Source organism: Tamandua tetradactyla, chromosome 7 (assembly GCF_023851605.1).
Source record: "Tamandua tetradactyla isolate mTamTet1 chromosome 7, mTamTet1.pri, whole genome shotgun sequence".
Classification (NCBI taxonomy): Eukaryota; Metazoa; Chordata; class Mammalia; order Pilosa; family Myrmecophagidae; genus Tamandua; species Tamandua tetradactyla.
Genome location: NC_135333.1, coordinates 66700789 through 66724299, shown reverse-complemented (window position 1 = coordinate 66724299; position 23511 = coordinate 66700789). Strand labels below are relative to the sequence as shown.

General features: G+C 34.7%; 1 protein-coding gene across 9 annotated transcripts in view; it reads left to right on the top strand.

Moving 5' to 3' along the window:
* The window catches only part of FERRY3 (FERRY endosomal RAB5 effector complex subunit 3), an 82533-nt gene extending 59907 nt beyond the window's left edge, over nt 1–22626 (top strand). For 5 of the 9 annotated variants that reach the window (XM_077169753.1, XM_077169754.1, XM_077169751.1 and 2 more), the window contains 3 exons: nt 19006–19063; nt 19646–19713; nt 20472–22624. In XM_077169753.1, coding sequence (XP_077025868.1) covers nt 19006–19063; nt 19646–19713; nt 20472–20564 — 219 coding nt within the window. In that variant the 3' untranslated portion in view covers nt 20565–22624. Of the gene's footprint in view, nt 1–19005; nt 19064–19645; nt 19714–20471 lie in introns of all 9 variants that reach the window. The other 4 variants (XM_077169755.1, XM_077169756.1, XM_077169757.1 and 1 more) reach the window with 2 other exon arrangements.
* Nucleotides 22627–23511: the final 885 nt, after the last annotated feature.

The following is a 23511-nucleotide window of genomic DNA, read 5'->3' as shown; positions in this document are numbered from 1 at the left end:
ATCATTATGTGACTATACCACAAATGTTTAGCCACTCCACTATTGATGGACACTTGGGTAGTTTCTAGGTTTAGATTATTATGACTAGTATTGCTTTGAACATTCTAATACATGTCATTTGGCATTCTGTGATAGGTGTATTTGTATTTATAGATTTTATGTATATATACATATACACACATACATACACAAACATAAGGATGGAATTGTTGGGTCTTAGATTATGTATATGTTTATCTTTGGTAGATACAGTCAGATAGTTTTCTAAAGTGGTTAAACCTACCCCACTGTTTTTTTTTGTTTGTTTTTTTGCTTTTTTTAATATTTTTATTGAAAAACCTTCACACACATTCATTCCATATATGGTGTACAGTTGTGCCTGAACATCATCATAGTTGTGTTTTCGTCACCATGATCATTTTTTAGAACATTTGCGTCACTCCAGAAAAAGAAATAAAAAGAAAAAAACTCATATATCCCATACCTTTTACCCCTCCCTCTCACTGACCACTAGTATTTCCATCCACCCAATTTATTTTACCCTTTATCCCCCCTATTATTTATTTATTTTATCCATATTTTTTTTACTTATACATAAAAGGAGTGTCAGACACAAGGTTTTTACAGTCACACAGTCACATTGTAAAAGTTATATCCCTATACAATCATCACCAAGAATCAAGGCTACTGGGACACAGCTCAACAGTTTCAGGTACTTCCCTCCAGCCACTCCAATGCACCATAAACTGAAAAGGGATATCTATATAATGCATAAGAAATAACCTCCAGGATAAGTTCTTGACTCTGTTTGAAATCTCTCAGCCACTGAAACTTTATTTTGTCTCTTTTCTCTCTTCCCCATTTTGCTCAAGAAGGTCTTAAAGTGCTTTTAAAGCCATTCATATTTGAGGTGTTCAGGGTTCCCGGAAGCAGAAGAAATAAAATACAACAGGGCATATGTTAGGTTTGCCAAAGGCTGAACTCTGTGAAGAGTCATAAACTATTTTATGTGGAAATCATTGCAGCTGAATCAGGTAGAATTCTTATCAACCATGGCTTGTCAGACTGCTAGCTTAATCACATTTTGTTGTTTGCTTGTTTTTGTTTTTTTAAATCTAAACATGCCATGACAATAGATCTAGGTTTTAAAGTCCTCAAAGTGCGTGTATATATGTATGGTATATGAAGTATTTTCTTATCCTTTTTAGAAATAAGGAAGTTTTTGAGACTTGGTAATAGGTAATCTATGGTTCACACAGAAATAAAGTTCCTGAACTATGTTTTCTCCATGACTGCTAATTTCTCTAGTTGGACTATGTTGGTTAAAGTACATACTAGATTCATATTTTTGTCTTCCTGACTTCCTTATCCTTCTCTCTCTGAACCATTCATTTCTATCTCCATAGTGTTTCAGAGTTACCTTCTTAAAGCACACTGCCTTACTTAAAATATTTGGTGCTCCCCATTACTTATGGAATGAAGTCTAACTAAACTCCCTAGAAAGATAATCATAGTTTCCAGATTTTTATCTGCCTATGCCTTTTTTTGTTTTGTTCTTTTAACTTTTTTTATTGTATAGTATAACATGTATACAAAGCAAAGAAATAAAAAAGCAATGGTTTTCAAAGTACTCTTCGAAAAGTGGTTACAGGGCAGATCCCGGAGTTTGTCATGGGCTACCGTACAATCCTCTCATATTTTTCCTTCCAGCTACTCTAGGATGTAGGAGGCTAGAGGGTGTTACTTCCTGTTGAAACGGAGCTCGAAGGATATTAAGGAATGATGAGAAAAAAAGAAAGGAAGAAAGAAAGAAAGAAAGACATAGACGGGCTCAGGGGGTCTGAAGCTTGAGTTTACTTCAGACAGACTTCAGACAATTTTATTCTTAACCAGATCCTGGTTATATACCACAGGATGACAATAGGCATGCATGCATTTCCTGAGGGAACAAAGTTCTTATCTTTCAGTGTTCTTCCTTCGTACTTAAAATAACCATTTGGGGTAAACAAACATTCTCTTCCTCCTAGACTGTCTTACATAAATCAGATAACATAAAGCAGCTTACTGCCGCCACCACCCTAATGCCATCTACTCCCAAGTAGTTCCGCAGGTCTTATGTTAATCCTATCTCCTACAAGAGGGCTCAAATACTTTTTTTTTTTTTAACTTTTTTCATTGTATAGTATAGCATATATACAAAGCAAAGAAATAAAAAAGCAATAGTTTTCAAAGCACTCTTCAAAAAGTGGTTACAGGACAGATCCCAGAGTTTGTCATGGGCTACCATACTATCCTCTCATATTTTTCCTTCTAGCTACTCCAGAATATAGGAGGCTAGAGGGCTCAAATACTTTTTTATAATCACAATCAACTTTTTTCCCCCTCCTTTTTTTGTGTACAATAACATATATACAAAAAACCTATAAATTTCAGAGCACATCACCACAATTAGTTGTAGAACATATTTCAGACTTTGGCATGGGTTACAATTTCACAATTTTAGATTTTTACTTCTAGCTGCTCTAAAATACTGGAGACTAAAAGAGATATCAGTGTAATGATTCAGCATTCATATTCATTTGTTAAGTCCTATCTTCTATGTATAATTCCGCCGTCACTTATGATCTTTCCGTACCTCTCTTTGGGTTGTTTGGGCTATAGCAATTCTAAATTTTTTATATTGGGAGGGTCTGTCACTAACATGGGGTAGGGAGATGGAACTATCTGACGTTCTGCAGAGGCTGGGCTAGGTTTCAGGACTTATCTGGTCCAGAGACCCATCTGGAGGTTGTCAGTTTCTGGCGAGTTACTCTAGTGCCTGGAACCCTAGTTCTTTAAGATTGGCTGGAGTATCCCTGGTTGGGGGTTGGCAGGCTATGATAGATAGCAAGATCTGTCTGAAGCTTGTGTAAGAGCAACCTCCAGAGTAGCCTCTCGACTCTATTTAAATTCTCTCTGCCACAGGTATTTTATTAATTACACTTCTTTTCCCCCATTTGGTCAGGATGGAATTGTTGATCCCATGGTGCCAGGTCTGGATTCATCCCTGAGAGTCCTCTCCTATGTCGCCAGGGAGAGTCACCTCTGGATGTCATGTCCCACGTGGCGGGGGTGGGGGAGGGGAGGGACAGGCAATGATTTCACTTGCGGATTTGGGCTTAGAGAGACTGAGGCCACATCTGAGCAACAACAGAGGTCCTCCAGAAGTAACTATTAGGTATGCCTATACGTAGTCTAAGCTTCTGTGCTACCTACATAAGCTTCATAAGAGTAAGTCTCATGATCGAGGGCATGGCCTGTTGATTTGGGTGTCCCTAAAGTTTGACACAGTGTCCCCATTGTTTCTGAATATGAAAAATAAGAAACAAAGCCAGACTATCACCTTCTCATAGTAGTTGTGAAACTAATCAATACAAATATCTCAGGTATCTCAGAGACACAAACTTGAGAAATAAAGAATACTCTTAGAATCTCCCCCATGGATATATAAACTCAGAAAAAAATTCTTATGTTTAATTTCCAAGTCATACCTTGAAAACCCAAAATTACATACTAATTAAGTCTTAGTCACCTCTGTAGTTCACCCTTACCATAATCAGAAGATTCATATTAAATAGTCTATGTATGGCCATTAACTTTAGGAGGACGATACTGTCTTCAATTGTAATCATAATTGACATCTTAATTTCAGTTTCACAGATTGATAATTTATTCTGTGTGCAGTACCTACTAATCTGCAATGCCACAGAAGGGCCCAATTTTCTACCTCAGTTCCAAAATCTGTTTCACATCATCTATTGGGCTTCTTCAAAGGATTTCTTTCACAGGTGAATCATTAATGTTTAGTCACTTCGTTATTACTTAGAACTCATGATCAAAACTTTCTCTCCTATTACCTGACCTACTATATTGTATCTCCCACCTGCTGTACAATATATACTAAGTTTTCTTTCCAGGAATTTGCTCCTTTTGAAACTGCAGGCCACATCCAATGATGACAGGCAGTATCACATCTTCTCATGACTTTATTGACTTCTAAAGCTTATGTATACTTTTTCTGAGAACTCAAAACCATTTCTTAAGTGCTGGTTTTAATCCAAGACAAAATGGCTGGTTTAAAAAACTACTGGCAAACATCAATTTATGCTTGATGGACTCTCTACAAAGACATAGGGAAGGTTTGAAAACAATTGAGATGTATATGTGCATGTGCATATGCATATGCATGTAACTGTATCATTTCCATGCAGATTCATTGCTGCTAAGCAGTTTAAGTTAAGAGTAAACAGAACCAGAAGTTTTACATCATCTGAAAAGTAAATTGATTTTTAGAACATCCATCATTTCAAAGATATCCTGGGATCCTGCCATGAATTGGTATTTTGTGTGTTCTCTATACAGTATAACATTGATGAAACTTTGCATTATTCACATCATTCTGAAAAGTGTGAAGTTCTTAATGTGTCTCCTAGATATTTACTCTGGGCCACCCTATTAACCACACATAAGCAAAAAAGCAAAAAAGCATGGTATTAATGGATAAAACAAGGAGAACTTCTTTGGAGAAGTTGGACAATGAAAGGACTATTGTTTTCCCACTATTTTGGTCAAACCATTACTGTCAAATAATATCTTTTAAAAAAACTTTTTTTTATTGTATAACGTAACATGTATACAAAGCAAAAAAGAAAGAAGCAATAATTTTCAAAGCATTCTTCAACAAGTAGTTACAGGACAGATCCCAGAGTTTGTCATGGGCTACCATACCATCATCTCAGTTTTTCCCGCTAGCTGCTCCAGGATATAGGAGGCTAGAAGAAATAAATATTTTGTTATCATAACAACTGACTTTTTTTTTTCTATTTTGTGAAAAATAACATATATACAAAAAGCAATAAATTTCAAAGCACAGCACTACAGTTAGTTATAGAACAGGTTTCAGAGTTTTGTATGGGTTACAATTCCACAATTTTAGGTTTTTACTTCTAGCTACTCTAAGATGCTGGAGACTAAAAGAAATATTAACTTAATGATTCAGCAGTCATATTCGTTTGTTAAACTCTACCTTCTCTGTATACTCCATCATCATCTTGGATCTTTCAAATAATACCTTTTAAATATAAAAATAAGTGCTTTATTAAAATAGTATAAATAATAAGAATTCCTTAATTCTGATTACTTGCATGGCATTTCAAAAAATATATTTTGGAGTAATATTTTAAGATTGATGGAAATACCCAGTTATGCTTTAGTAATGATTCCTACATATACTCTTCAGTGAAACATCCAACATAAGTCAAAGATACCTGTACCCTTAAGAAAATGAGATACCATGAGAGAGAAACAACAGAAACAACTGAACATAGAAATAGATACATAAAGAACTTGAGATACAGGAATTATGAGACACAAACCACAAAATAGTTGATTACTATGTTTAAAGAATCTGAAGACAAGCTTAAAATGTGTTCACATTAAAAGATACTATGAGAAGTGACCTAGCAACCAAACAGCATTGCTAAAACACTGTGAGAGAAAATTTAAAAGACCTAAATAAATGAAAAGTTATACTTGTTTATGGAATAGAAGATTCAGTGTTGTGAAGATGTCAGTTCTCAAATTTATTTATAGATTTAAATCCCAATCAAAATCTTTATAGGGCAATTTTGTAGATATTGGCAAGCTAATTCTAAAATTTTTATGGAAATGCACAGGACCTAAAAACAGTCAATTTTGAAAAAGAAGAACAAAGTTGGGGAGACCGCACCACCTGATAGCAAAATTTACTACGAAACTACAGTATTAAGATAGTGTGACTGGTATTTGCAGAAGATTTAACTATGAATTTAAGGAATAGAACGCAGAATCTAGAAATAGACGTATATTCAATTATATTTATTTATATATGTTTGTTCAGGTTGATTTTCAATGATGCTGCCAAAGGCAATTCAGTGGGAGAAAGGATAATCTTTTCAGCCTGTGTGTTGGAAGAATTGATAGTCATATTGAACAAAATAATCTTGACCTTTACCTCGCATCGTATATAAAAATTAACTTAAAATGGATCATAGACCTAAGCATAAGAGCTAATACTATAAAATTTCTAAAGAAAAATAGAAGAAAATCTTGGTAACTTCAGGTTAAGCAAGGATTTTGTTAGGACACACAAAGCATTAAAATAAAAACTTTATAAATTATATTTCAACAGAACCCAAATTTTTTGCTCAAACAATAATGTTAAGAACATGAAAACGCAAGCTTCAAGATAGGATAAAATATTTGCAATAACATATGTCTAATAAAAGACTTCTATCTAGAATAAATAAAGAGCTTGTGCAGCTCAGAAACAAGTAGATGAACGGTATGTTTTTTTAATGGGTGAAAGAGCCACACAGATGCTTCACAAAAGAAGATATGTGAAGGGCAGATAAGCACATGAAAAGATCAGCATAATTAGTCATTAGGGAAGTGCAAATTAAAAGAACAGTTAGATGCCATTACATACCAACTGTAATGGCTTCAATTTAAAAGACTGCCAGTACCAAGTGAGGGTGAAAATATGGAACAACCAGAACCCTGATATGTTGCTAGGGGAATTCAAAATAGCACAAACCACTATGGAAAACAGTTTGGCAGTTTCTTAGAAATTTAAAAATATGTACAACCCAGCAATTCCCCTCCTAGGTATTTACTCAAAAGAAATACAAATTATACCACATCAAGACATATACTCAAATGTTCATAGCAGCTATGAACATTTCTTTCATTGACGTAAAACACTGGAACCCATCCAATTGTCCAAAAATTGATGAATGGGTAAATAAATTGTAGTGTATCTATGCAGTGGAATATTACTCTGCAATATAAAAAAAGAACTGATGCAACAATGTGGGAGAACCTTTAAAGCCTTATACTAAGTGAAAGAAGGCATGCATAACAGACTGCATACTGTATGATTCCATTTAAATTTATTCAAAATGCAAAACTTTAGAGACTGTAGATCTGTAGTTGCCAGGGGCAGAAAGTGGGGAAGGTGCTTAATTCCAAAAGGACACTAGGGAACCTTTTGAAGTGATAGAAATATTCTGTATCTTGATTGTGGTGGTAATTATATGACTAAATACATTTGTCAAAACTCATCTCAGTGTACACTTTAAATTGGTGAATTTAATTTCAATTATACCTCAGTTTCATTGATTTTAAGTAAACTAGAAAATTAGAAAAGAACCAACTAGAATTTCCACATTTAAAATACAATGACCAAAATTAAGAAGTCAGTGAACTGTTTTGACAGTCATGGTTGACAGTGCTGAGGGAAATAATTACCAATCTAGAATTCTATAACCAGCAAAAACTGTACTTTGCAATGAAGCCAAAATAAAGATATTTTCAAGTAAGTAAATTATGAGAGTTCACCACCAGCAGAATTACAAGAAAGGAAACCCAAAAGGATGTACCTCGGGCAAAAGATGCAAGCAAGATCTTAGATTAAAAGGTAGATATGTAAGAAGACATGAAAAGCAAAAATAGTGATAAATATACGAGCAAATCTAAGGAATATTGACTGTATAAAACAACAGAATCAGTACAGGCTGAAATGTAAGGAAAAAGCACTCAATCCCAGAGGAAGAAAAAAAAAATAAAGAAAACAAAGCATAGAAATGATAGCATAAATTAAATGCATAAAATAAGATGGTAAATTTAAACATATGGGGTAAACACCAGCAAGCACATTAAATATAAATAAAATAAATGCTCCAGTTAAAAGATCAGGAGTATCAGGCTAAGTTTTTTGTTTTTTCAGTTCTATTAATATCCTACTTACAAGTGATACATTTAAAAACACAAGGATATTTTAAAAAGGTTAAAAATAAAGGAATGGAGAAAGATACATCATGCAAAATAGCAAAAAATATAGAATTAAGATAGCTATTTTAATATTAAAAAAATAGACTTTGAGGCAAAAAACTTTAATAAAAGGAGTTACTTCATTATGATAAAGGTTTATTTCACCTGAAAGATTAAATGGTTCTAAATGTATGTGTACCTAACAACATAGCCTTAACAGCATTTAAAGCAAAAATTGGCAGATGTGTGGGCAGAAATAGACAAAGCCACAGTCCTAATGAGAGATTTTAACATACTACTGTGAGTAATTGCTAGATCAGTTGACACAAATTAATCAAGTTAAAAAAGATTTAAACAGCATGATTAATGTTGCACCCAATGTCTGTGACATATACATTCTTTACAAGCATACATTGAACATTTACGAAAGCTGAAATATACAAGGGCAGAAAAAATCTGAACAAATTTCATTGGATTTCAATAATAGTCTGTGACTGCAGTGTAATTGTGCAAGAAATCAATAACCAAAAGTGATATAGACAAAAACATATGTACATAGATTCAGAAACACCCTTCTAAATAGCAAGTACCAAAGACAAAATAATAAAATGGAAACTCAAAAATGTTTTTTAATAAATATTAATAATATGTTCAAACTTCTGGGATTCAATGAAAGCAGTTCTTAGAGGTGCATTTGTAACTTTGAATACATAGGAAGGAAGGAGGGCTGAATGTTAAGTCAAGCATCCATCCAAAAAAGTTAGGAAAATAGGAATAAAATAATCCCAAAGAATATATTAGAAAAACATAATAAAAATAAGAGTTAGAAATCAATGAATTGGGCGGGTCACAGTGGCTCAGCAAGTAGAGTTCTCGCCTTCCATGCCAGGGACCCGGGTTCGATTCCCACTGCCTGCCCATGTTAAAAAAAAAAAGTCAATGAGTAAGAAAACAAACATAGAAGATAGAATGAACAAATTCAACTGATTGGTGAATGAAATTGATAAACCTCTGGTAAAACTTATTAAGGAAAAAGATGGCACATTTAAGCAATATTAGTAATGAAAAAGGACTACAGATTGAGCTGACATTAAATATTAACTTGATATTATTGACAATTGTATATCAACAAATTTGATAGCATTTGTTGAGAGTTCTAGCAAATATTTGAGGTGGGGAAACAAGCAGTTACAGAGTATTAAAAAAAAAAACAAGTACAGATCACAGTATATTTTACGAGGCTAGCAGGATCTTTATACCAAAATCTGTTAAGGACAGTACAAGAAAGTAAAATTATATTCCAACCTACTTAGGAACATAGAGGCAAAAATCCTGAACACAAATATAGCAATATATATGCATCAAGACCAAGTTAGGCATATTCTAAGAAGACAAAGTTGTTTGAGCATTAGAAAATCAATCTGTGTGTTAACAGTTAAAAAGGAGAAAATTTAAATAAAATGTTAAACCCATTCATAATTTTTATAAAATCTTAAGCCAAAAAGAGAAGGGAACTTCCTAAACTGATAAAGAGTATGCACAGGAAGCCTGGGGCTCACAACGTATTTAATGATACTGAAAATTTTCTCTTTGTGACCTATAACAAGACTAAAATGCCTCTATCACCCCATCTAGTCAACATTGTTTCTTGCATTAAAACAAGAAAAAAGGAATTAAATGTATAAGAACCATAAAGGAAGAAATGATACTGTTACTTTTTATAGATGATGTAATTGTATACATAAAAATTACTAGACCATCTACAGATAATATAATAATCTTAATAAGAGAGCTCAGCAAGTTTGCTGAACTGAAAATTAAAAATCGGTTGTATTCAATATGCCAGGAACACAGTTTGAAAATGAAATACTTATAGAGTTGCCATTTATAATAGTATATAAAGATTAGGTACATAGGAAAATATCTAACAGTATGTATAACCTTTACAGAGAAAATAGCCAAACTGAAAGAAATTAAAGATCACCTAAATAAGTAGAGATGCACAGGTCCGTGATTCAAAGGACTTAATATTACAGAAGGTCATTGCCACCCAAATTACTCTAAAACTTAATGTAGTCTTTATCAAACTCTCAAATTTGTATGTGTGTGTAATTTGACAAGCTGATTCTAAAAGGTATATGGGAATACCAAGGGCTAGTAATAATTCACACTCTTAAAAGGGAAGATCAAGTTTTATTCTAAAGCTATGTAATTTAAGGCTCTGTGTTATTGGCACAGCTATAGATAAAATAGGTTAATGGAACAGAACAGATAGCTCAGAAACAAGATCATGCGTATATAAATACTTCATTTTTTAAATTGTCTTTAAATAATTTCAGACTTATAAAAAAGTTTCAAAAATAATACAAAGAATTCGTATATGCCGTTTATGTAGATTCGTTAAATATTTTTATTTTACCACATTTATATGTAAACTGTGTATAAGTTAATATATGTCCATGTTTTTTTTTTGAACCACTTAAATATAAATTGCAGACACAATTCGTCTTTACCCCCAAAGTACTTCCGAGTATGTCTCCTAAAACACAAGGATTGTACAACCACATTTATATTGGTTCAATACTATGATCTAATATATAAACTTTATCCAAGTTGTACCTGTTAATCTCATAATATCCTTTACAGTAAAAGGAAGACATTCTTTTTTCTGGTCTGTGATCCAATCCAAGACTACATGTTATATTTAGTCATCATATCTCTTTAGTCTCCTTTAATCTGAAACAGTTCCTCAAGTCTTTATTTTTCTTTCTTTTTTTTTGTTTTTTTTTTAACTTTTTTTATTAATTAAAAAAATTAACAAACAAAACATTAAGATATCATTCCATTCTACATATACAATCAGTAATTCTTAACATCATCACATAGTTGCATATTCATCATTTCTTAGAATATTTGCATCGGTTTAGAAAAAGAAATAAAAAGACAACAAAAGAAGAAATAAAATGATAATAGAGAAAAAAAAAGATTATACATACCATACCCCTTACCCGTCGCTTTCATTTACCACTAGCATTTCAAACTAAATTTATTTTAATATTTGTTCCCCCCTATTATTTATTTTTATTCCATGTGTTCTACTCTTCTGTTGATATAGTAGCTAAAAGGAGCATCAGACACAAGGTTTTCACATTCACAGAGTCTCATTGTGAAAGCTATATCATTGTTCAAGAAACATGGCTACTGGAACCCAGCTCTACATTTTAAGGCAGTTCCCTCCAGCCTCTCCACTACATCTTGAACAACAAGGTGATATCTACTTAATGCATAAGAATAACCTCCAGGATAACCTCTCGACTCTGTTTGGAATCTCTCAGCCATTGACACTTAGTCTCATTTCACTCTTCCCCCTTTGGTCGAGAAGGTTCTCTCAATCCCTTGATGTTAATTCTCAGCTCATTCTAGGGTTTTTCTCAGTCCCTTGATGCTGAGTCTCAGCTCATTCCAGGATCTCTGTCCCACGTTGCCAGGAAGGTCCACACCCCTGGGAGTCATGTCCCACGCAGAGAGGGGGAGGGTGGTGAGACTGCTCGTCGTGTTGGCTGGAGAGAGAGGCCACATCTGAGCAACAAAAGAGGCTCTCTTGGGGTTGACTCTTAGGCCTAAATTTTAAGTAGACTTGTCAAGTCTTTATTTTTTGTGACCTTGGCATTTATGAAATGTACAGGCCAGTTGTTTTATCGGCGATTCATCAGTTTGGGCTTGTTTAATATTTCCTTGTTATTAAGTTTCCAGCGCATCATATCCAAAAGGCACATGATATCAATTTGACCATTACTGATAATGTTGACTTTGATCTGCCAGGTTTCTCCACTATAAAATTTTACACTGTGAAACTAATTACTCTTTGTAATTTATTACGTATTTATGAAGGATTATCTTTTGAATCAGTGTATTCGTTCAGTGGGTATCCATATGGTGAAAAAAAATAAAAGTTAGAGCCCTAATTTATACCCTACACAAATGTCGGCTGCATGTGGATTATAGACCTAAATGTGAAGGTTAAGATTAAAACGCTTTTAGAACACAATACAGGAGAATACCTAAAAGACCTTAGGAAAAAGATTTCTTCAACGAAAATATAAAGACCATTAAATTTTACTAAAAACATAAAACTTTTATTGATATAAAGACACTAAAAAGAAAATAAAAGCACAAGCTACAAAATAAGAGACAATATTTGCAACAGACATAGGTGACAAAAGACTTTGTTTCCAGAATGTACAAAGTATTCCTACTATTCAACAAGAAAAAAATAAACAACCCGATAGAAAAATGGGCTAAAGATTTAGCAAACATTTCACACAGGAACATTCAAACTTACAGTCAGCATACAACCTCATTTGTACTCAAGGAAATGCAAATTAAAACCAAAGGGAGATACTATATGCCACCAAGTTGGCAAAAATTATAAAACCTGACAAAGCAATGGTTGGCAAGGATGTAGAATGACAAAGACTATTATTCATTCTTTGTAGAAATGTAAATTATTAAAGCCACTTTGAAAACAATTTGGCATTTCCTAGTAAAGTTGAAGATAAGATGACCCAGCACATTTGCAGTTGAGTGTACATGCATCATGATACATGTGCCGTGATGTTCATAGAACATCGTTCACTAGGCCTCAAAAATGGTAACGGCCCCTATGTGCCCTTCAACAGTAAAATGGATAAAGCCAATATATTTGTAAAATGAAATCTTATTACTATAAAAGTGAATGAACCACACGCAGAAATATAGATGAATCATATAAACATATTGCTGATCAAAAGAAGCAGGCCACAAAAGAATATATATAGTGTGATTCCATTTATATACAAGACAAACACAGACAAACTGCAACCATATCATTAGGAGTAAATATGCAGGTGATAAAACTAAAGAAAAACAAGGAAGTGATTTCCACGGAAGTCAGAAGAGTTGTAACCTCTTAAATATATTGAGAAAACCACAAAAAAAGAAGTGATTTCCCTAGAGTCCGGAGAGTTTTTACTCTGGGGGTAGGCAGGGGTGTGTGTGGAAAGGCCCTTAGGAGTCTTCTGAGGTATAGATAAGTGTTTCCTTGCTTAACCTGGGTTGTTATACAGGTGCTTGCTTTATATATATTCATTGTACTGTACATTTACATTTTAAATACTTTTCAGTGTGCGTATTACATTTTAAAAATAAATAAATAAATAAAAGGAGAGAAGGAATCGGATGTTGAACAATTCACAATTTCTGTCAAAATTATTGTTCCAGACACTTCATAGTTTGGGCTCAAAAGCCCCTATATGAATTAAAAATTAGATTATTTCATGTAATAGAAAACAAATCGAAAGATAGGTAAATGTTCCAGGACTGGTACAGTTCATTAAGTAACAAGGCTTCTGTCTTCTAGCTCTGCTACCCTTTGCTTTCACGTTCCTGGTTGCAAATTGTTTGTACCTCTAGACAACATCTCTCATTCAAGGCAGAAAAGAGGAAGTGTGAAAAATGAAGGGCAAAAACTTCATAAAACTTTGCCCTTTTATTTAGGAAGGGAGACCCTCCCAGGGATTTCTTTCATTGTCTCATTTGCCAGTCATGTGGTCACCTTTCTCTGCAAAGGAGACTAGAAAATTGGATTTATTTGCTCTCTTGCTTTTATAGTAAAGTATTGCAAAGGTTATCGAGTGAGTAAACCAACCTACATTATTTACTTCAGTCCCTAATGACAGTTAAATTCCAGCTTTTCAAGGGGGAAAAAATATTTGTTTACAACAATCTATAAGAATGATGAAAAGAACTCTGTAAATAAGTCGGAAGCTCTTACCATCTTTAACTTTTGGCAAATCACTTTATCTCTCTGCCTCTCAATTGCCTGTTTTTCTCAGTTTTAATCTGTAATGCAATAAATATAAAGAGATGCAGTCCACATAAACAAAAGCTATTTGGTGCATACTATTTATGGCAGCAGTGTTTGATTTGAATAGATGGTGGTGGTCTAAGGGTACTTTGACTGAGGAATGGAAAGGGGAACTGTGGTGTATACATACAATGGACTACTGAGCAACTGCAAGAAGGAAGGAAGGAAGGCATACAACTATGTGAATGAATCTTGAGGACAGTATGTTGAATGAACTATCAGAAACAAAAATACAAATATTATCATGTCTCACTCATTTGGACTAACCACAATATATAAACTTGGAGAATTAAAGCTGAGAGCATGGGTTATAAGGTCAGGGCCTATTGTGAAGGGTCCTCGATTGTAAGCTCTTACAGCAGTCACATCTATTCCAAGTTGTAACTGTTATTTCAAAATTCTAAATATATTTGTGTATCTAATATATTTGTGTATAACCTGGTTGTTCTCTGGAACTCTGTGTATTTGTATGACACCTGAGACTCAAAAGCTAAAAATCAGCATTACCCCATTTAGCAACTGTTTAAAAAGTTGGAAAAGTGATCAGACTTCACCTAGAGAGATGAATGAAGCTGATCGGGATAGGACTAGGTAGATCAGAATGCAGGGTAAAGGATGATATGGTCTATATGTTAAGACTTCAACTCCTATGTGAGACCAAAGGAAGGGATGTTTATTTGCTGTGAAATTTATATTTTTGGTAGCACATTATCTAATTTAACTTGTATTGTCAGTTTATTTGAACACTGTAATTATAAGGAATCTTGAATAGGGACTGAGATCTTGTTGGTTTGTACAGGTTAGTGTAATGCCCCAATACATCCCAGAGTAATTTGGGCAGAGAATAAAGTATTTGCAAAATTCCCTTGGGGAACTGGGGAAAAAAGAAGAAATATTAAACTTTTCTAGATGGGGAATTCCTGATATTTTTGCAAGCACTGGGTGCAACCAATTCAATAGGCTGAACCCTCAATCTTGGGGTTCACCTCTATGAAACTTAGTCCTGCAAAGGAGAACCTACGCCTACTTATAATTATACCTGAGTCACCCCCAGAGAACCTCTTTTGTTGCTCAGATACGGCCTCTCTCTCTAAGCCATCTCAGCAAGTGAACTCACTGCCCTCTTCCCTGGCAACATGGAACATTTCTCCTAGGTTTGAGCCAGGACTTGGCTTCATGGGATTCAGAGAGCCTTCCTAACCAAAATGAGGAAGAGAGAAATAAGACGAAGTTCCAATGGCTGAGAAATTTCAAACAGAGTCGAGAGGTTATTCTGGAGGTTATTCTTTTGCATTATATAGGTATCCCTTTTTAGTTTATGATGTATTGGTGTGGCTGGAGGGAAGTACCTGAAACTGTTGAACTGTGTCCCAGGGGCCTCAATTCTTAAAAATGATTGTTTAACTATATAGTTTTTACAGTGTGATCTTGTGATTATGAAAACCTTGTGGCTGACATTCCCTTTTTCCAGAATATGGACAGATGAGTAAAAAATAAATAAATAAATAATAGGATGGGGGGGATAAGGGGTAAAAAAAATTGGGGGTGATTGCAATACAAATGGTCAAAGAGAAGGAGGGGTAAGGCTATGAGATGTATGGGTTTTTTCTTTTTTCTTTTTATATTTTTTCTGGAGTGAGGCAAATGTTCTAAAAATTATCATGATGATGAATACACAACTATGTGACAATATTGTGAGCCATTGATTGTGTACTTTGGATGGAATGTATATTACCTGAAGATATCTCTATAAAAATATTTTTAAAAAAGCACCAGGACCAGCAGATGCTGTCCATGTGTCTGAGGAACACTGGATGCCAGCAGCTTTTCCTCAGGGAAAGTATCTTCCTTTTGATCCCTTAATTTTGACATTTTCATGGCCTTAGAACTGTGAATTTGTAAACTAATAAATCTCCATTGTAAAAGCCAATAAAAAAAAGCTATTTGGAGTCCTCTACTTGTAACTGTGTAAAAAGATCCTGAGACCCAAATAATTTGAGAATTGTCATAATGAATTAGTAAACATGTTTTATAGTTACAAAGACTCACGACATGGAAAAATAAGCAGAATTTAAAACGATAAAATCACTGATTATATGGAAAATTATAAACTTATTGAGTCTAGTCTGACACTGGCACTCAGGTATCTGGTCAAAGATTGGAAGGGTGCATAGTAAAATGAATATAGTTGGTTTGTTAGGGAGATTGTGATGAAGTGTTTATGTTCATTATTTTGTAGTAACATGTTACACAATAAAACATTTTAATGCACTGCTTATGCAAATGTTATGCAGTTTAACAATTATGTTAAAATATTAAGAGTAGTAGGGGGAGTTCTTTTTTTTTTTTTTGAAACAAAAAGCTGTTTATTTGAAAGTATCAAGAGAATTGATAAATCTTCAATTAGCCTGACCATAAATAAAAGAGGGAACATTTATATTAGTACAAGTAGAAATGAAAAAGTTGACATTATGTTTAATGGAAATAAAAAGGATTATATGGAATTCTAAGAACATCATTATTGCAGAAAATTGAATAAAAGTGGAAATGGACAAATTCCCATATAGATAGAAGCTACTGAATCTGATTAAAGAGAAATGGTCTGAATAAATTTATCACAAATGAAAAGGTTGATTTAATAATCTAGTAACTATCCTCAAAAAATAGCCCAGGGCCAAATGGCCTCCCCAAGGAATTCTACATAGTTTTTTTTTTTTAATTTTTTATTAATTAAAAAAAATTACAAGAAACACAAACATTCCCAACACATTCACTCAGCAATTCACAATATCATCACATAGTTGCATATTCATCATCATGATCATTTCCCAGAACATTAGCATCAATTCAGAAAAAGAAATAGACAACAGAAAAATATAACAAACAGAAAAAAAAAATTTACATGCCATACCCCTTACTGATCCCTTTCATCGATCACTAGCATTTCAAACTAAATCTATGTTAACATTTGTTCCCCCTGTTATTTATTTTTATTCCATATGTTCCTCTCATCTGTTGACAAGGTAGATAAAAGGAGCATCAGACACAAGGTTTTCACAATCACACAGTCACATTGTGACAGCTATATCATTATTCAATCATCCTCAAGAAACATGGCTACTGGAACACAGCTCTACATTTTCAGGCAGTTCCCTCCAGCCTCTCCATTACATCTTGGATAACAAGGTGATATCTACTTAATGCATAAGAGTAACCTCCAGGATATTTGGAATCTCTCAGCCATTGACACTTTGTCTCATTTCACGCTTCCCCCTTTTGGTCGAGAAGGTTTTCTCAATCCCTTGATACTGGGTCTCAGCTCATTCTAGAGTTTTTCTCAATCCCTTGATGCTGAATCTCAGCTCATTCTGGGATTTCTGTCCCACGTTGCCAGGAAGATCCACACCCCCTGGTAGTCATGTCCCACGTAGACAGGGGGAGGGTGGTGAGTCTGCTTGCTGTGTTGGCTGGAGAGAGAGGCCACATCTGAGCAACAAAAGAGGTTCTCTTGGGGGTGACTCTTAGGCCTAAATTTTAAGTAGACTTGACATATCCTTTGTGGGGTTAAGTTTCATATGAACAAACCCCAAGACTGGGGGCTCAGCCTAGCTTTGGTTGTCCACACTGCTTGTGAGAACATCAAGAATTCAACTTGGGGAAGATGAGTTTTCCCCCGTTCTCACCATTCCCCGAAGGGGACTTTGCAAGTACTTTTCCACTCACTGATCAGATCACTCTGGGATTCATCAGGGCATCACCTGGACAAACCAACAAAATCTCATGTCCTATACAAAGTTCCATGTACTTAAGGTGTTCAATCAACTATCTACATAAGTTATATTAGGAGATGCACTAGTCAAAGTATAGATTTGTACCAAATAAACATTTTTTGCTTTAGTCTCACACATGAGTTGAAATTTTAAAATATTAAGTACCATCTATTTTCAGCACACTGCAGTAATGACATTCTTTTGTTCTTCCTCATGCAAAAACATTTTTTAAATTTGTACATTTAGTCACTATCACTATACACTCCAGGCATTCCTAGAGTACACCATCTCAATCTTTATCATCTTTCTTTGTGATTTCATTTATGCCCCAGCCCTCCTCCCTCTATCATTCTCATACGCAGCTTCATTCAGTGTTTTAACATAATTGTATTACAGTTAGGTAATATTGTGCTGTCCATTTCTGAGTTTTTATATTCAGTCCTATTGCACAATCTGTATCCCTTCAGCTCCAATTACCCAATATCTTACCCTATTTCTATCTCCTGATGGTCTCTGTTACCAAGGAAATATTCCAAGTTTATTCACTAATGTCAGTTCATATCAGTGAGACCATACAGTATTTGTCCTTTTGTTTCTGGCTAATCACACTCCGCATAATGTCCTTAAGGTCCATTCATGTTGTTATGTACTTCATAACTTTATTCTGTCTTACAGCTGCATAATATTCCATCTTATGTAAATGTCACAGTTTATTTAGCCAACTGTCTGTTGATGGACATTTTGGCTGCTTCTATCCCTTGGTAATTGTTAATAATGCTGCTATAAACATTGGTGTGTAAATGTCCATTTGTGTCCTTGCCTCATGTCCTTTGAATAGAGACAGCATATAGATGGGTCCTGTTCTTTAATCCATTCTGCCAAACTATGTCTTTTGATTGGAGAGTTTAATCCATTAACATTCAGTGTTATTACTGCATGGGTAGTACTTTCTTCTACTATTGTGCCTTCTGGATTTTATATGTCATATCTAATTTTCCTTCTTTTTACCTTTACTCATAGTCTTCCTTTCTACACTCTTCTTCACACCTCTCTCTTCTGTCTTTGTATCTGTCTCTAGTGTTCCCTTTAGTATTTCTTGCAGAGCTGGTCTCTTGGCCACAAATTCTCTCAGTGATTTTTTTGTGTGAAAATGTTTTAATTTCTCATAGGGGGAGTTCTTAAGTCACTTATATTTGTGTTTAGAATTAATTATCTAGAAAGTTTTAAGGATATGTTTATTTTCTAAATTACATTAAGTTGATTAAATTAGTTTGCATTCCACAAGTATCGTCTAACTGCTGGAAGAAGTTGTATTCCTAAAAACCAAAGGAATTACAACTGGGATTAACACAGAGCTGCCTGAATCTGTTCACAAAATGTATGGTCAGCATTATAGATAAATTCAGAGCTGGCTATATTTTTTGTGGTTGTTTTTACAAAATTCTGTTAAAAACATGTGATTCATTTTGTTTCCTCTTTTAGGAAATGACTATACCCTGGTGCTTAAGGAGAGCAGAACTTGTGTTTAAATGTGTCAAAGGTGCGTATAACCTTATACTGAATAACAAACTACCTATATTTCTTCCTTCCATGCATTGAAAGGAGGGCAACACAGAAGAAAGAACATCTGGGGATACCTCAGTCAGATGGTTTAAAGTGCAAATATTTAATGAGAGGCTTTTTAACTTATCTTTTTCCAGTTACAAAATAAACATATTTCCAGCCCCCCTGAGATACAAGAATATTTGAATGTTATTTATACTTTCCTCTGATTCTAGATTGTACTCTATTGCCTCTTATTTTCTCAAAAAAGAAAAATAAAGCCACTTATTTCATTAATCTTTAATAAGCTGTTTTAGCTTCCTTGTAAGGTGAAAGAGGACTTGAAAATCATAAGTAAGAGTGTGTTGGCAGAACTATGTTAAACCCCTGTCGCATGGGAAATAGAGATTGCCGTTTATCCTTTAAGGGTAACCTCTCCTGCAGGCAAGTGGCTACCTAAAATGTCAAGACTTTAAGCCCCACAATGAAAACTTGAGTTTATCTCAAGTAAGTAACTGACTGGTAGGTTTGAAGATCAGAACTCATAATTCATTGAAGACTTTCTGTTGTTCTATTTTAGGTTTCATGATGGAAATGGCTTCATGGGATGGAGGAATTTCTAGGACAGTGCAGTTTCTGGTACCACAGGTTTGTTATCTGAATAACAAGATTACTCACCCAAATTTAATCTTTGTTTTAACATTCTACACAGGTAAAGCTAAACACCCCGCCTTAGAGTCTTAAATATAATATACCAAAATGCTAGCAGAGCCCTACTTTTTAAGGGGAGAAGTGTTTAGATGCCTTAAAAGGCACTTAATTTATTGTCAGAGGTGTTAGAATATACCACTCAAGAAATCTCTTATTTAATCTTACAACAACTAAACTTGATTCTTTTTTCCTGTATTTTTTTTTTTTTGACATGGGCAGGCACCAAGAATCGAACCCGGGTCCTCTGGCTGACAGGCAAGCACTCTGCCTGCTGAGCCACCATGGCCCGCCCTTCCTGTGTATTTTCAGTGTGACTTTTGTGACAAAGAGAATAAGAAGAGTTTATATAAAACATTAGCAGAGAATGATTCTGTATCTCTGTAGAACTTAGCAAAATTGGTGGTGCTTTTACTATTTGGCTATACTAGTCTTCTATAGGGGTTTGTCTAGTTTGTCTAGTAATCAAACTGATTATTTGAAAGAAACAGCAAAAGTTCTCAGAGGATGAGTCCAGACAAACACCCCTTGCCATAGAGGTGCAGTTAAATCAGTCATGAAAAATAATGTTCACATATTGCATATCTAGATCTAGTTCCATATTTTAGATACTTTTTAAATTTAAAAAATTCAGTGATAATATAACTGAATATACAAATATAAAGTTTTTGGTTTTGTTTTTGTTTTACCTATTGCAGAGTATTTCTGAAGAAATGTTTTATCAGCTTAGTAACATGCTTCCCCAAATCTTCCGCGTGTCATCAACACTCACTCTGACATCCAAGCACTGAACGCTGATAGATTAACACGCTGGTGGGAGAGGATTGTTAAACTCCAGGAATTGAGCCCGGCTGGGACTCTGTCATGCAAAAGATGCCCACGAAAAGAATCTACTAACCCCAGTCAAATCAAATCATTGTATGTCTGTTAAACATTCCAAAAATTTATGTATTGTTCAAACTAGTGATCAGCCCCTTAACTTACACAGTCTTAATATCTCCTGATGAAAGTATATCTCTTTTTTTGTACAGTTATGTTCTATCTATGAATATTAGTAAGTTAAAACTTCCCTTCTATCACACATGGACACTTCATATACATTTTCATGGAGGCATTGGACTTTTTCAAAAGATTTGAATCGTATCAGATCTATGCTAGGCTTAGTTGAGCATAAAAATAACATCTGCCTTTTCCATACTTACCAAATGAAATTGAGAAAGCACTGAAAAGTACGTTGCAAGTATAGATTTCTTGTGAAAATCTTTTTGCAGTACCACAAATAAATGAGACAAATGAAATCTGCTGTTTTTTTAAATTCTTCTATTTCAAAAAAACTGTTTTTAGTCTACTCTTTCTAACATCTTGTAAACTAGAGTCAGAAAGACTTTGAGTGAAACTGAACATGAGTCTTTTTGTGGGGTGGTCCCTGGGCCTTAGTGCAAACATTGGTGGGGAATGAACATGAAGTTTTTCTGTTTGTGTAAACAGTGAAGTATTCATAAGACAGATAATGATGTGGTCCTCAAGGACTTAAAATATACTTTGGAAGCCAGGAAATCTGGAGCATGGAGCTGGTGGTCTCTACTCTGTACTGCTCCTTTCTCTCCTTTCCCTATTTCTGTTCTCAAAGCACCGAATCAAACAAAACTGGAATCTTGTCGTTAATCAAGAAGTGTGGCACCAGCTGTTCCTGATCTGATAGTGTGACCAGAATGTAAGAAATGAATGAAAAAGAATGTCAGTGAGAAGACAACTTAGCTTGCCTGAGAGTTGGCAGATGTCTTACTGGCGTGGAACACACCATCATGAATCTATAAGTTCATTTGCATCATGACTAATGTTCTGCAAAGGAGAGATGGGTTCCCAGGAGCTTTCCTTCTCTAGAGGCTCTAAGGGAGAATTGGCCACACAGTGTTGGAAAAAAGGACAAAGTTAGAAATATAGAACCTCAGGGATCTTTTTTAAATTTCTGCATTAAAATGGTTGCTTTGATTTCCCACAGCAGTGAAATTGCACTGCTTTGGTCAAAAGGAGTAAGAGCAATGTAAGAGTCATGATCATAATTTTGAAATAATAAACAGAATATTTTATAGCACTTGTTACAGAAGGTGCCCTGTATTCAGAACCATTTAAATCCATGGTTTTCTATCCTTTAACCATCCAAGAACCTTTCTTTTATGTTCCCCATGTTTTCCTGAAACTTTCTGAAAACTTTTACTTTGCAAACAATTGAAATTATTTGAGCAGAAATCTATCTGGTTTTTTTGTTTGTTTATTTTCTTAATCAAAGATGAGCCTGTGGATCTGAGCTTCTTACTAGCAAGAGGTAATATTATCACATAGAACACACCGAATTATCATTGTATAATTCCTGGCAAATTTACAAAGACAAAACCTTGGCATTTTATTCAATCGCCAGCTAGCAAAACATATTTTTAGAAATATTCTTTAAATAGCCCACTGCTATCTTAAAAGACCACTAAGTCTAAGAACCTCAAGCTGGGAATGACAACTTTAGACAGAAATACTGACAATGAAAGAGCATCTCAGTGGGAGAGCAGAGGTAAGGACAATATAAGTAGCAGGGTGATCCTGAAAATCCCATTCAAAAAACAGCAAGTGTTTACTGAGTTTCTCCTATACACAAAGACATGATGCTAATAAAGCCTCTAAAAGGTTATACAAAGACAATGGGACTTGAGGTGCGGTTTGATTAAAGTAAGAAGACTTGGCAAGCTATTCTGTGATTTGCGAAGCTAACAATCTCTGGAATGACAAACAAATCCCAACTAAAGCACAGGAATGGATAAATAACCTGAGGTTCCCTGCAGAACTAAAATGTGCTGGTGGTCATTTCAAATACACACAGCTAACATTAAAATATATTTCAGATATCTCTGGCTTCTCTTTTTCCAAATCCCCCACCCCTACCCCCCCACACACACACACACACAAAGAAAGAGAGTCTACCTGACATATCCAAATCTAAGATTTATGAAACCTGATGTATCCAAATCTAGGAATTGGCACAACTTCGTATATATGTGTATATTCTTTCGCAGGAAAGAGAACATAAGAGTCCACATATCTTTGGCATGTGGAGGATGAGATCTGGAAGACTTACCAAATAAGCACACAGATCCTTTCTGGAAATGTTTAGAAATAAAGCAGCACCTGTGCTGTCTGGCATGGGTGTGACATTTGCAGGAAGAAAATGTATTGGTGGGTCTCCCCTTCCTTCCCTTGCTTTCTGGTCCTTTTTTTTTTTCTTTCTTTATAAGGAATCCCTGGTTTCTTGTTTTAAACTGATCTATTCTCAAAGCATTGTACTCAGAACAATAATTTAGCATCAGGGATTAGGAACAGTCTCTAGAGTTAAACAAACCTGGTTCAAATGCCGTCTCCCCCGCTTATTCGCTGTGACTTGTTACTTTGGGCATATTACCTAATCCTTCTAAACATATTTCCTCATCTGTAAGCTAGGAAAAATTAATAATAGTATCTACTTCATTGAGTAGTTGGAAGGATTAAATAAGAAAACTCACACTACCTGGCATATAGTCATTCTATAAATATTCGCTGTTGTTATCCTTCCTTCCTTCATTCCTTCCTGTCTGACCTTTCTCCTTTCCTTCCTTCCTTTCACTAGATTGTAGGGATACTAAGTCACTTAAAACGCTGTGTCCTCCAGGAACTTACAGCCTAGTAAGCTGGAAAGATAATACATCATAACTCACA